General features: G+C 34.3%; 1 protein-coding gene across 1 annotated transcript in view; it reads left to right on the plus strand.

Annotated features, from left to right (window-relative positions):
- The window catches only part of LOC106460203 (synaptophysin-like), a 23,143-nt gene extending 10,799 nt beyond the window's left edge, over positions 1 to 12,344 (plus strand). The window contains exons 3-6 of the mRNA XM_013919887.2: positions 954 to 1,075; positions 6,225 to 6,426; positions 8,967 to 9,155; positions 10,074 to 12,344. Of these exons, the coding sequence (XP_013775341.1) occupies positions 954 to 1,075; positions 6,225 to 6,426; positions 8,967 to 9,155; positions 10,074 to 10,244 (684 nt within the window). The 3' untranslated portion in view covers positions 10,245 to 12,344. The remainder of the gene's footprint in view (positions 1 to 953; positions 1,076 to 6,224; positions 6,427 to 8,966; positions 9,156 to 10,073) is intronic.
- Positions 12,345 to 12,442: the final 98 nt, after the last annotated feature.

Here is a 12,442-nt window from a genome sequence, read left to right on the forward strand (position 1 = left end):
ACACGTACCGATACTTCAACTATATTTACAAGTACACCCACGTTACCGATACTTCAACTATATTTACAAGTACACACACGTACCGACATTCAACTATATTTACAAGTACACCCACGTACCGATATTCAATTATCTTCACAAGTACATACACGTACCGATACTTTAACTATCTTTACAAGTACACACACGTACCGACATTCAACTATCTTTACAAGTACACACACATATTCATCTATGCTACTTCAACTATCCTTAAAGGTACACACTCATAAACTTCAACTATATTTACAAGTACATACATGTACCGATACTTCAACTATATTTACAAGTACACACACGTACCGACATTCAACTATCTTTACAAGTACACCCACGTACCGATATTCAACTATCTTTATAAGTACACACACGTACCGATACTTCAACTATATTTACAAGTACATCCACGTACCGATACTTCAACTATATTTACAAGTACACCCACGTACCGATATTCAATTATCTTCACAAGTACATGCACGTACCGATACTTAAACTATCTTTACAAGACACATACGTACCGGATACTTCAACTATCTTTACAAGTACACACACATATTCATCTATGCTACTTCAACTATCCTTAAAGGTACACACTCATAAACTTCAACTGTTTTTTGCGAGTACACAAATGTATTGCTACACAACTATTCACGAGTTAACACTAACACACACACTGCTACTTCAGCTATCTACACGACACTTTTTATCCAACTATCTTTACGTGTACACGCGCACTACTATTTTACTTCAACTGGTCCTACAACTTTCTTTAGCTACTTTTACGATTACACGGATATGCCCTGCTACTTCAACTATTTTACATCGAAAACTTAGCTTTGATTTTAGATAATTTAGAATGAGTATGTTTAGGTAGTAATGTTAATTTTTCTCTCCTTTCATCTTTACTTTAGGTTATAGCAATTTTTGCCTTTGCTACGACATCTGGATTTGGTTCAAAATCGTCGTTTCGGGTGAAGTGCATGACCTCGGAGAAAGAGACCGACATTAATTATGAATATGGTTATCCTTTCCGGTAAGGATACGTTTTCGCTAGATGTACTTAGCTTAATAAGACAAGTCCTATCATTTTCCATGTCATCAATCAAATTTGATCGTCTCGGGTATTTCAATAATTACCCCTAACTGTTACCCCTAAATATGTATAATTTGAAAAGTTGGAATAATTCAAACATTTTCATGAAGTATTAATATAAATAGAATGAGAATGGACAACGTTTTAAGAGACAGAATATGGCCTTAAATGGTTTAATAAAATACATTTCACAGTTTTATTGTGTGTGTAAGAGGTAGATTTTTTTTTTGTAAAAAAAGGTCGTTTTATTTTTACATATTATACAACGAAGGTCGATTTTTTAAAGTTATTTGTGTTGGCAGGACAGGAGGTGTATAAAGCATTATAAAAGTCAAAATTGTTATTACTGTTTGTAGCCTATTGTTGCTAAAACTTTAGTTGATGGAGAGTAAAAGCATTATATATATATGGCACTTAATTATTTTCTCTTGGTGATATATGCGTATTCAGCTTATTACAAATTTAATTAGTCTCAAATAATTACTACTGCATGTATTTTCTTTATTTAAGATTGATTCACAAAAATGAAAATTGGTTTTTAATATGAAATATCCACCCAGATGATGACGTCGTACATCTGATAAATTTTGGCAGGGCTTTGGCACAATAAAATTTGCTATATACCACTGGGTAACCTTCTTTAAGACAAACGTTTACTTTTGAATACTTTAAATATGTATTTAAATATTCTACTAACTAGTAATAACGGAGCTAAATAAGATGGTTTTTGAACTTTGATAATGGCGGGCATTGCTTCGACATAGTTCATGTTAAGGTCAGATACATGTGATCTAGTTCCATGAAACTGTAGAGACATTAGAATTTGATAATATGTATATTTTAAATACTAAACAATCCGGACTTTTAGACATAAGATAAAACTGTACACGTGCATCTGACGGTTGGATAAAAATGAAGTATCAACTGATCACTTCTTGACAGTAAGGGTTTTAGGTTAATCGATAAAAGTATTTAGCTTTAATTAATTTTTAAACAAATTGCTTATTTTTAGGTTAAAACTACGTAATGGGCTCTGTCCATCGCGAGTAATCGAACCCCAGATTTTAATATTATAAGTACTCAACCTACTGCTGACCCAGGATTTCTTTCTAAATAAACTGCAGCTGTTTTACGTCTTCTGTGTACTATATTGACTTATATATCTGTTGCTTGTAAACAAGTGCAAGATAAAATACTACATTTGTTAAAAAAGAAAAATCAACGCACAAGAACCCGTTGTGTATGGATAGTATCTTCGCGGTATTGAAGATATACCTAGATAGTTATATTCATAATTTGTATGCGAAATCATATCACACATACTAAAATGTATTGGAATCGTGCTTGTCCAAGGACGGTGACGTCACTTGAAATTGTTCTTCCAATTTACACCTAGATAGTTATATTCATAATTTGTATGCGAAATCATATCACAAATACTAAAATGTATTGGAATCGTGCTTGTCCAAGGACGGTGACATCACTTGAAATTGTTCTTCCAGTTTACATGTTCATAGCAGGACTCGTCCATTGGAATAAGTGATAGCAGCAACTATTGTCACAGATTTTGAGCAAATATTTCCACTATTATCTAAATCGCGCTAGAGGTACGTGTGTAAACACGATTGGGTGTTTAATGTAAACATTCACACATTCACACTTTTTGATTTGTGCCAAGGGGAATGGTTTTAATCAGTTAAACTATGAGATGGGTGCTAGGTTTCATAAGCGTGTTTTAAAGCGAAATTGTGTGCGTAATATAATATTGTTACGTCTCTGGTCGTTGGTTAATTTTCCGTAGAAATTCTTTCCGAAAAACTTCAGCGATACAAGTCATTTCTTAAATAAAACTAGTTTATTGTTTCTCAATACAACTTTGCAATACACTTAACTTCCACAGTCACTTTAGCTTCAACACACGCTATAATTCAGAATGATTCACGCACTTTTCTTACGGTCACTACCGCGCTTGACTCAATTGTCCGTCTCTATCTCTGCCTGTCTGCAATTCAATTATTTATGCCATTACTTCTCGCCGGTCTTACATATACAAAACAGAGGGCGTCTGGCAAACACTCGAGCCTTCAGGAACGTTCGAGATACTCATTACGTGTTACCAGAGTCACGTGACTTCCGCTGTCGTAATAATATCAAAAACTTAAATACATAAAGCGATATTAAACATTTGAATTTTGTGCCAAGATAAACTTACGAATTATGAATGTTTTATTGAGTATTAGTGTTTATTTGTTTGTTTGTTTGTTTGTAATTAAGCACAAAGCTATACAATGGGCTATCTGTGCTCTGCCCACCACGGGTATCGAAACCCGGATTCTAACATTGTAAGTCCGCAGACATACCGCTGTGCTATTGGGGGGCGAGTATTAGTGTATTGTTTGCATGATTATTCTTTTTAGGGAATCATAAATCGGTTTGTTTTGAATTTCGCGCAAAGCTACACGAGGGCTATCTGCGCTAGCCATCCCTAGTTTAGCAGTGTAAGACTAGAGGGAAGGCAGCTAGTCATCACCACCCATTGCCAATGCTTTTACCCACGAATAGTGGGACTGACCGTCACATATAACGCCCCCACGGCTGAAAGGGCTAGCATATTTAGTTTGACGGGGATTCGAACCCGCGACCCTCAGATTGCGAGTCGAGCGCCCTAACCACTTGGTCATGACGGGCGGAATCATAAATAAATAAAAAAGATCGCGTTTATTAGAAGATTTGTTTAAAATCTCTATCGTTATTTTAATTTTTCTAATACAGAAAAAATAATGTTGAGCTTATCTTAGTTAGGACTTTAAAAAGACTGTAGATGTTAATTACTTTGTTAAACTTCATCATCAAAAGCGACGTCACAACATTCAAAGACACTTAAAAAATTGGGCACTCTTCAGTTTGGTTGAAACAAAGTATCTCGCAAATAATTCACGAATTACTTAGAAATATTATATATTCAGTCTCTTAATGATTACGTGCGTATGAGAAAATCACAATGTAATGCTCTGACATTTGCTCTAGAGTTGAAGCTTTCGCACGGTACCTGATGCCAGTTCATGAGGGAGAGTAACAGAGTGTATGCTGAGCAGTTTAATAAAACTCTACAAGTATACTCGAAGGATTACAAAAAGTTAGAGTGTTTTCTGACATTTTGTGAGATTGCTTATATATATATATATATAACATTTAATATCTGGCTTAAACTGAATAGCTTTTTTTTATATAAACGTAATTTTTAGTTTTTGAAGTGAAGGGACTTGGTTTAAATATCAGAAGCCGGAGCAGTGTTTCGATACCTCTGTTGTTACAATACAAACTGTGAAACTTTCACTTTTACTAATTTATTTAACTCTCTGTATCTACACGTATTTATAACAAACTACAGAAATATCTAGCCCTTCTAGTAACAACAATATCAAACATAACGAGAAACACTTAAAAGCTTCGAGTAAGATGACGTCAACAATATTGTAAAAGCCTAGTACAACAATTAAACTACATACATGTGGCTCGTACAGAGTCATGTAACCAAACTTGTCATAACTATTACTCTTAAAATAATTAACTTTTGGCACTCTTGTTATGAAAAAATTGGCACAAAAATGACCTATTATGTGAATTAGATCGCTACTAGACACATGATGAGAATAATATTAAGTATCTCTCACCCGTTAATACATATCATAAAAATAAACATTTAAGAAGGTACCACCTCACAATAGATTAAGATAATTTACATTAGTTTCTAAAGCCACTTTGACAGCTTTGAAAATGCTATCAAGGAGTTGTAAAACTAATGAAAGTAGATATTACACTGGAACTGTTCGCTAAGTACAGGACGTTGTAATAACGAACTATAGAGAATTGTATACATCCACCGAATAATACAAGAATTGCCCTGAAAGGGGTCTGAGTAAGTGCGGGTTATATTGACCCTCATGCAATGATTATTCTAATATTCTTCTGTAACTGCAACCATTTCACCGAAACCATTACCATCCACAAGGAGGGGGAAGAGGTCGAACGCACCTCTTTAAGACCTACAACCTGACAAGGGGAAGTATGTGTAAATAACCATTAAATATTAGATCACTAAATAATAACCCTTACACCAAACAGTCTTGTATATCCAACATTCAAGGTCAGAAGACGGACTTGAGAATAAGATGGCCTGTATCACGTCAAAACAATTACAGTAGTAGTTCAGATAAACTTGTGAGAGTTAAGAATTAAAAGTTGAGTTAACGTTTCTTCAGATACAAGGTCAGCCACTTACTTGTTTAAAATTTATTTTTGTAGAAATCAATCCAATCCTTGAAAAAAGGAAGTACCTTCTCTTGTAACTTTGGTGTAACAAATGACTCAAACTCAACAGCTAGAGCCAGTGGGTTTCTCCATCAACCTTAGCTGTAAAAAACAACAACAACAAAAAAAAAAAACATTAAATCTTAATGATTATCTCACCTATTTACTTAGATGCAAGTGAGTTAGTTTGTTTCAGAATTTTTGCGCAAAGCTTAAAAAAGAGGCGATATGCGCATAGCTCTCCCTAACTTTGAACTAATAGAATAGAGGAAAGACGGCTAGTCAACATAACCCACCGCCAAACTCTGGAGCTTATCTTATCTGATAAAATAGTGGGAATTGACCGCCACTCTTATAATGCACCCATGGCTTCAAAATTCGGAGCATGTTTTTTTGCGAAAACAGTTCGCGAACTTGAATTCACGGATTCACAGTTCGGCTATGCTGACCACTCGGCCACGCTCAGTCCCTAAACGCAAAAAAAGTACTTCAATTATAAATACCAAAATATGACGTCGATGTAATATAATCACTACGACAAAAAGAATTCAGTAAAGGCTGACATTTTATGTAAAATGATGATGCTAAATTAATTTTACAAGAAACATTCAGTTTTTTTAGGCGAAAAGTTTGAATAAAGTTTATATTTTATTTCAGCCAATCACTTTGGTGCATTTCGCTAATCACAGTAACGTCACGTAATTTCTGTGCCACTGTTTCTAATCTCACTATGATCACACCCTTGTTCTAAACTTTATGAGTTTAATTCCACTTGTAGATTACGCTACTCCAATTTCATTGTGCCGAAATGTGACGGGACTTATGACACCACCACAGAGAAAATTCCCTACGACTTCTCAAGTAGTGCGGAGTTTTTTGTCACCACTGGAGTTCTAACTTTCATGTACTCGCTTGGAATCACCTTGTTCTACATCTTTGCCCATCAAAAATACATTGATGACCAAGTTGTGCCAATTACTGTAAGTAAAGTTTTCTGCGCCCTCTCTTGAGTGGGAACTTGAACTTTCAAGTATAATACTTATTCATTTTTGACCGGTTTTTATTATATCTGCCTTTACTGTTTAAGAATATGTAGCAATAGGTATAGTTTTTTTTTACCTTTAACTTCAGTACTTTTCTATTATCCCTTTGGAGTGAAACGATTATTGTTAATTGAAAATAATAATAGATAAAATCGTGCCAGGCACTTTAACATACAGATAAGATGGAGCCATTTGGTCCTTCAAGACTGTCTCTGCACACCCAGCCATGATAAAAAGTAAAAACAAAAATTAAATCAACCCTCTATTTTTCAGGAAATGTACATTGTCCATTTTATCCAAACCTTAAATCTGTGTTCTCTTGTTCTTTTATCTTCAGAATATATAACAAAGAAATCAAAAGTCTTTATCCTATCGATACCTCAGATAATCTTGTAAACTTCAACAAGATCATGTCTTACCCTTCTTTTCTAAAGAGATCTTAACCCATTCCAGTAAAATAACCCTTCCATTCCCAGAATCACCCTACTATCCCTCCTCATCCGGACCATTTTCCAATAAGTTGATATTATTTCTTAGATAAGAAGGCCAAACTATATAATGGGAAAAGATTTGTCAAAAATACACAACAGTAGGTGGAAGACACTGCCAGTTTATTCTGAAATTACGAAACGGTTTGGCCAAAGTTCCTTCATCAGATGATGCCTAAAATCGTCATAACAACTGAACAAGAAAGAAACTAGAGTAGCTGTTACTAATCAACTTTTTAAAGAAAGATACGAGTGGACGTAAGCGTGGGTGAAAATTTGGATCACAATAAACTAAATATATATATATATATATTTCACAATGAAGCATTAAATAAAAGAAAGTTTTTCGTTTAAACTTGATGAGGAAAGGTTTCCTTGGCGTTCACACCATTTCCATCATACAAATAACACTTAACATCCTTGAAGAAAAATGTTACTAGAATAGTAAAGGAAGAATCTCCCTTTAGCAAATTTATGTTGATTTTCTTTTGTGATATAATATTTCACGAGATGATTTCTTCAAAGTTTCTATCATCAGATTATCTAGACTTCTTTCATCTATAGAATGCCCCCCAGTGGCACAGCTGTATGTCTGCGGATTTACAACGATAGAATCCGGGTTTCAATACCCGTGGTGAGCAGAGCACAGATAGCCCATTGTGTAGCTTTGTGCTTAAGTTGAAACAAACAAACAAACATCTATAGAAGTACGACTAACTGGTTGATAAGAGCACCAGTAGCAAGATGTTTTAATTCATTTATGTGTATAATTTTATAACTTGTTCTATTGTTGGTCAGGTTTTTATGGGTTATGTGGTAAAATAATGCCAAGTCCATATCACGTAACGGTAAGGAATTGTTTTGTTTCTTATTGTTTTATTTTTGTAGTAAAGTACAAAGCAATACAATTTTTTGCACACCACGGGAATCGAAATTCAGTTTTAGCGTTAAAACTTATCGATAAGTCACTATGAGCCAATTTGTTTCTTACAGTTCAGGCTACGTTTCTTGTAGGCCTAATTTCACAAACAATGTTTTAATAGAAATTCCTAAACTAATGTACACCTTAATAGCTTGATCACTGATGATTAACTGCACTGACGTTCACTGTTAATTCACTAACTGACTTAATAATTCACTGATACTCGTTAAATAACTGCTTCACTGAATCTTATATATATATATATATCTTACTTTTATCTCTACATACCACTCAAAATTTCCAGATTCTTAACTTTTGTGAAGTTTCTAGATATGGCGCTCTACGTCCTCAAGCAAACAAACATCTAAATTAAAATATTGTTTAAAATATAACATCACGGATGCATTTCATTGCTACACTTGTGTATCTAAACGTAGTACTGTCATTCTCCTTGGGGAACGTAATTAGTTTCGCTTTAAATTCATTGATTCGCACTAGGTGGTACTCAACGCCGTAAATCACAACTTATTGTGCTTTCACTCAAAGATAAACCCTTCACACACATTTTACTGAATGAAATTGTGTTATTTAATTTACGTTATTGCTTTCATATTGATAACTTTTTTGTTAACAACAGGAAAACTTAATTCAGATAAAATTTACTTTAACTAAAGAAAATTCATCTATTAATTAGAATAAATTAGAAACTGGCGAACAATTAGTTCTTATATTAACATTGTTTAAAACATAATCCTTTTGAACCTACATTTTTGTTGCTGCTAACTATTGTGTGAAATGTTAACCAGTGCTATTTCATGTTTTGTTTGTTTATTTTTATCAAAAAAGTGTGTTTTTTGCCATTGGCAACTTTGAATAGTTTATCAAATATCTGAAACTCAACTATTATTCACGTCACATTGGCCAGTCACTCACGTTGTTATATAAAGCTTCCTAAAAACGAAAATAAAGAGAGATATATTTGTATATATAATGTATTTTATAGATTACAAGGATTAGGTCCTGTTTTAATCTTATGGATATTGTTTGGCTAATCCTGATTATTACAGGATCTTGGTATCACCGGAATACTGACCATCTTCTGGTTAGCTGGGTCGAGTGCTTGGGCTCAGGGAGTAAGTGACATGAAGTATTACACCAGTCCAGTCACTTTGGCTAAGAACTTGGAAGTTTGCAGCACACTCGCGACATGTGAAACCACGTTTGAAGGAAACTATGCGACATTAAACGTGTCCTTGGTAAGTCGACTTTCTGAACAATTTTTCCACCGTTTACAGAAAAGGATACTTATAATACCTTTCATCACCACAGAATACCGTAATATGTTGGGTGGATACAAAACTCGACAGCAATAAGGCAACAAATTAATTTCTGAGTAATCTTAACAAAATATTATTGTCTGCAAAGATAGATGGCGCTTTTTGGTTGATTTTTTTTTCCTGTAAGTTCACAAAGTCTGTGTTTTATGTTTGGGCTTTCGCACATGCCACGTGATAAATGTTTTTTAAATCTTATGTATACCTAAAATCTCTTTTCCACATGTTCCAAAAAAAAAAATTAAAAGTACAGTCTAACGTAAAATGTTCTAACTAAACCATATTTAAATAAGTTGTATTTCACAAACCATAATATACATATTCTGAATCGCTATATGAACACCTTTAGCATCTGATTCTCCTGGTAATAGATGTGTTAGGTAAGTATTCCAGAATATTTTACTCATTAAATGTATTTCCAGGTACTGAAGGTGTTATATGCACTCCTTTAAGTTCTAAAGAACTAGGTAAGTACCCCCAAAAGATTTTACTCACCAACTGTATTTCCAGGTACTGAAGATGTTATATGCACTCCTTTAAGTTCTAAAGAACTGGGTAAGTACGCTAAAAGATTTTACTCACTAACTGTATTTCCAGGTACTGAAGGTGTTATATGCACTCCTTTAAGTTCTAAAGAACTAGGTAAGTACCCCCAAAAGATTTTACTCACTAACTGTATTTCCAGGTACTGAAGGTGTTATATGCACTCCTTTAAGTTCTAAAGAACTGGGTAAGTACGCTAAAAGATTTTACTCACCAACTGTATTTCCTGGTCGTGAAGGTTTTAGATTTAGTCTGTGACAATCTTCCGTTCTAGGTTTGTATTTTACTACCTTTCAGATCTTCGGTTTTGCAAACTGCCTGTTATGGGCTTCTAGCTTGTGGTTTGTCTACAAGGAGACGGTTTTTCATTATCAGCGACAAGAACTGTTGAAGCAACTTCCACCACAGTACCCCCAAAGCTATCCTCAAACACAGTCTCCAGGGATGGACATGCAATTCCAATACTAAAGGTGTTACACCTGTCAGATTCGTATTCTCGCGGCTAAGCTTAAGGTGTCGTCAAGATAATAAAGCAGCAACCATGGAGCATACGTTACCAAGTACCTTTTCCTCTCCTCCTCTCAATCCCCAGAGGTTCAAGTATAGAAGATAAAAGATGTAGCATATAAAACTAGTGAATAGTGTTTGTTGTTGTATAAAAACGTAGATGTGGACACCTGTACCTTATAGAAAGTACACCCAAGTACTTAAACTATGCATGTTCTTCCATGATGTTTAGAATGTTATTATATATATTTTATTCTTTCTATTTGGGAGCGAGAACATTATAACACACAATCTGACTTACTTTATTAAGGTTCCATTCAATCAAGAGTTAATATACGCAGTAGACCCGTGTGAATAGACGGAGATTGAACTCTCCATACGTTACACTAAGCTATTTAAACTTTATTTGGCTGTAATGGCGAATACACTTTTTGCTTTGCTTTTCTTGTCGATTCGTGTTCACAATTTCCATCAAGTACAACTACACTAACATGTGCAATGTTCGATCATTAGTGAAGCCCACTAGCACGCTCAACCCTCCGTACGTTCATGATGTTAGAAAACACGTCGGTTTGATAAAATAATTCAACGTTTCTATACGTGATGTCATTGTTGCGGGTATAGTTTCACTGCTGCTTCTGTTGCGAAAATAGTCCCACTTCTACCACTGTCAAAAATGTAATTGTACAAAAATCTTTTTAAAGTATACAACACATTTTACATTGATTTTTGAAATCATAAGCTCAGTAAGTGCAGCTGTAATCAAATGCACTTAAAAACTTAGCACTCAGTATGTTATAGTAACCACTGACCTTCGACATATTTATACTGCTTTAGGACAGTTGATAGAATAGAATGGAACTGGACATAAGATATGTGTAATTTAATTTTGAAGTTATAATTTTTCAATAGTTTTAAACTATAGTCTAACTTAACTTCGTAACATATGAAGCTTCTATTAAATCATAAAAAGAATAAAATAACATTTAACAAATTTCTTGTTGTTCTTCATGTATGGCCGTATTCAGCCGTTTGAATGAACATAATCTGATCATGTATTTACATACACATAACCCACATAAATATCATAATTTATCGGATTAAGAACATTTTGATTCATATATATTATTACGTTTTCTTTTATAGATGATTTGGGCCGAGTATTCATGCACAACCCAAGAGAAAACGTCAAAGTATCTTAGTTATCTTTGTTTTTTAACAACGTGTTATTTGCCCATCAACGAAATTATTTTTACAAAAACGTCTTGTTTTTCGACCAAAGTAGATTTATCTTACTTACTAGTCAGCTTTCTAACTCATCAATCATTTCACGATCGATGTGGCAAAAAGGGTGTGATAGGAAAACAGTAATTTATATCTATTTCTGGCCCGAGCGTGTCAGGCTGTGGATCCAAGATTTCGCGCCTGTTACCGACAAAACAAAAATTATGTTCCGCACTTTCGGTCCGTAGGACCCTAATAAGAGTTACGGTCAAATCCCGCTAATCGATTACAGTACCCCACGAGTTGGCGGTGGACGGTGTTGACTAGCTGCCTTCCCTCTGATCTATTACTTAAAAATTGTGGACGGCTAGTGCAGATAGCCCTAGAGTAGCTTTGCACGAAACTCAACAAACAACAACAATATATAGTTCTTTGCTTGTTAAACAAGAGAGCAGTGCTATCGTCAAGGGTCAGCAGGCCTGTTTTGTGTTTTACTTGATAACTGTTAAAATAAGATACAAGGATACAGAGTTAAATTAATAAATATTCACAAACTACAGGGGACCTTAAGTGTCTCTAAAAAAATCGTCAGCTTTGCTATCAGTTACTTGGTGCACCTTTTATTTTCATTTCATTCTGAAGCTAAGTTGAATACACGAGAATAAAGACACTTAGATGCCGAATCAAAGCAGTCTTTTAATAAATCTTGATGTTTGACCAGAACAGTAAGATCACTAAGGCACATTTTATGAAACAGGGTTCTGCAAAGCGCTATTAAAGGATTTTTTAGAACTGTAATTTTCAAATATAATTTGAAATATATATTGAGCCAGTTGGTAGGGATGTTTTTTTTAATATTAAGAAATTAGAATCAAGAAACTATTTAAAATATACACCTGGAAAAAAGTTAAGCACCCCCGTGTTTTTTTCAAGTG

Source organism: Limulus polyphemus, unplaced genomic scaffold (assembly GCF_000517525.1).
Source record: "Limulus polyphemus unplaced genomic scaffold, Limulus_polyphemus-2.1.2 Scaffold728, whole genome shotgun sequence".
NCBI classification, from domain to species: Eukaryota; Metazoa; Arthropoda; class Merostomata; order Xiphosura; family Limulidae; genus Limulus; species Limulus polyphemus.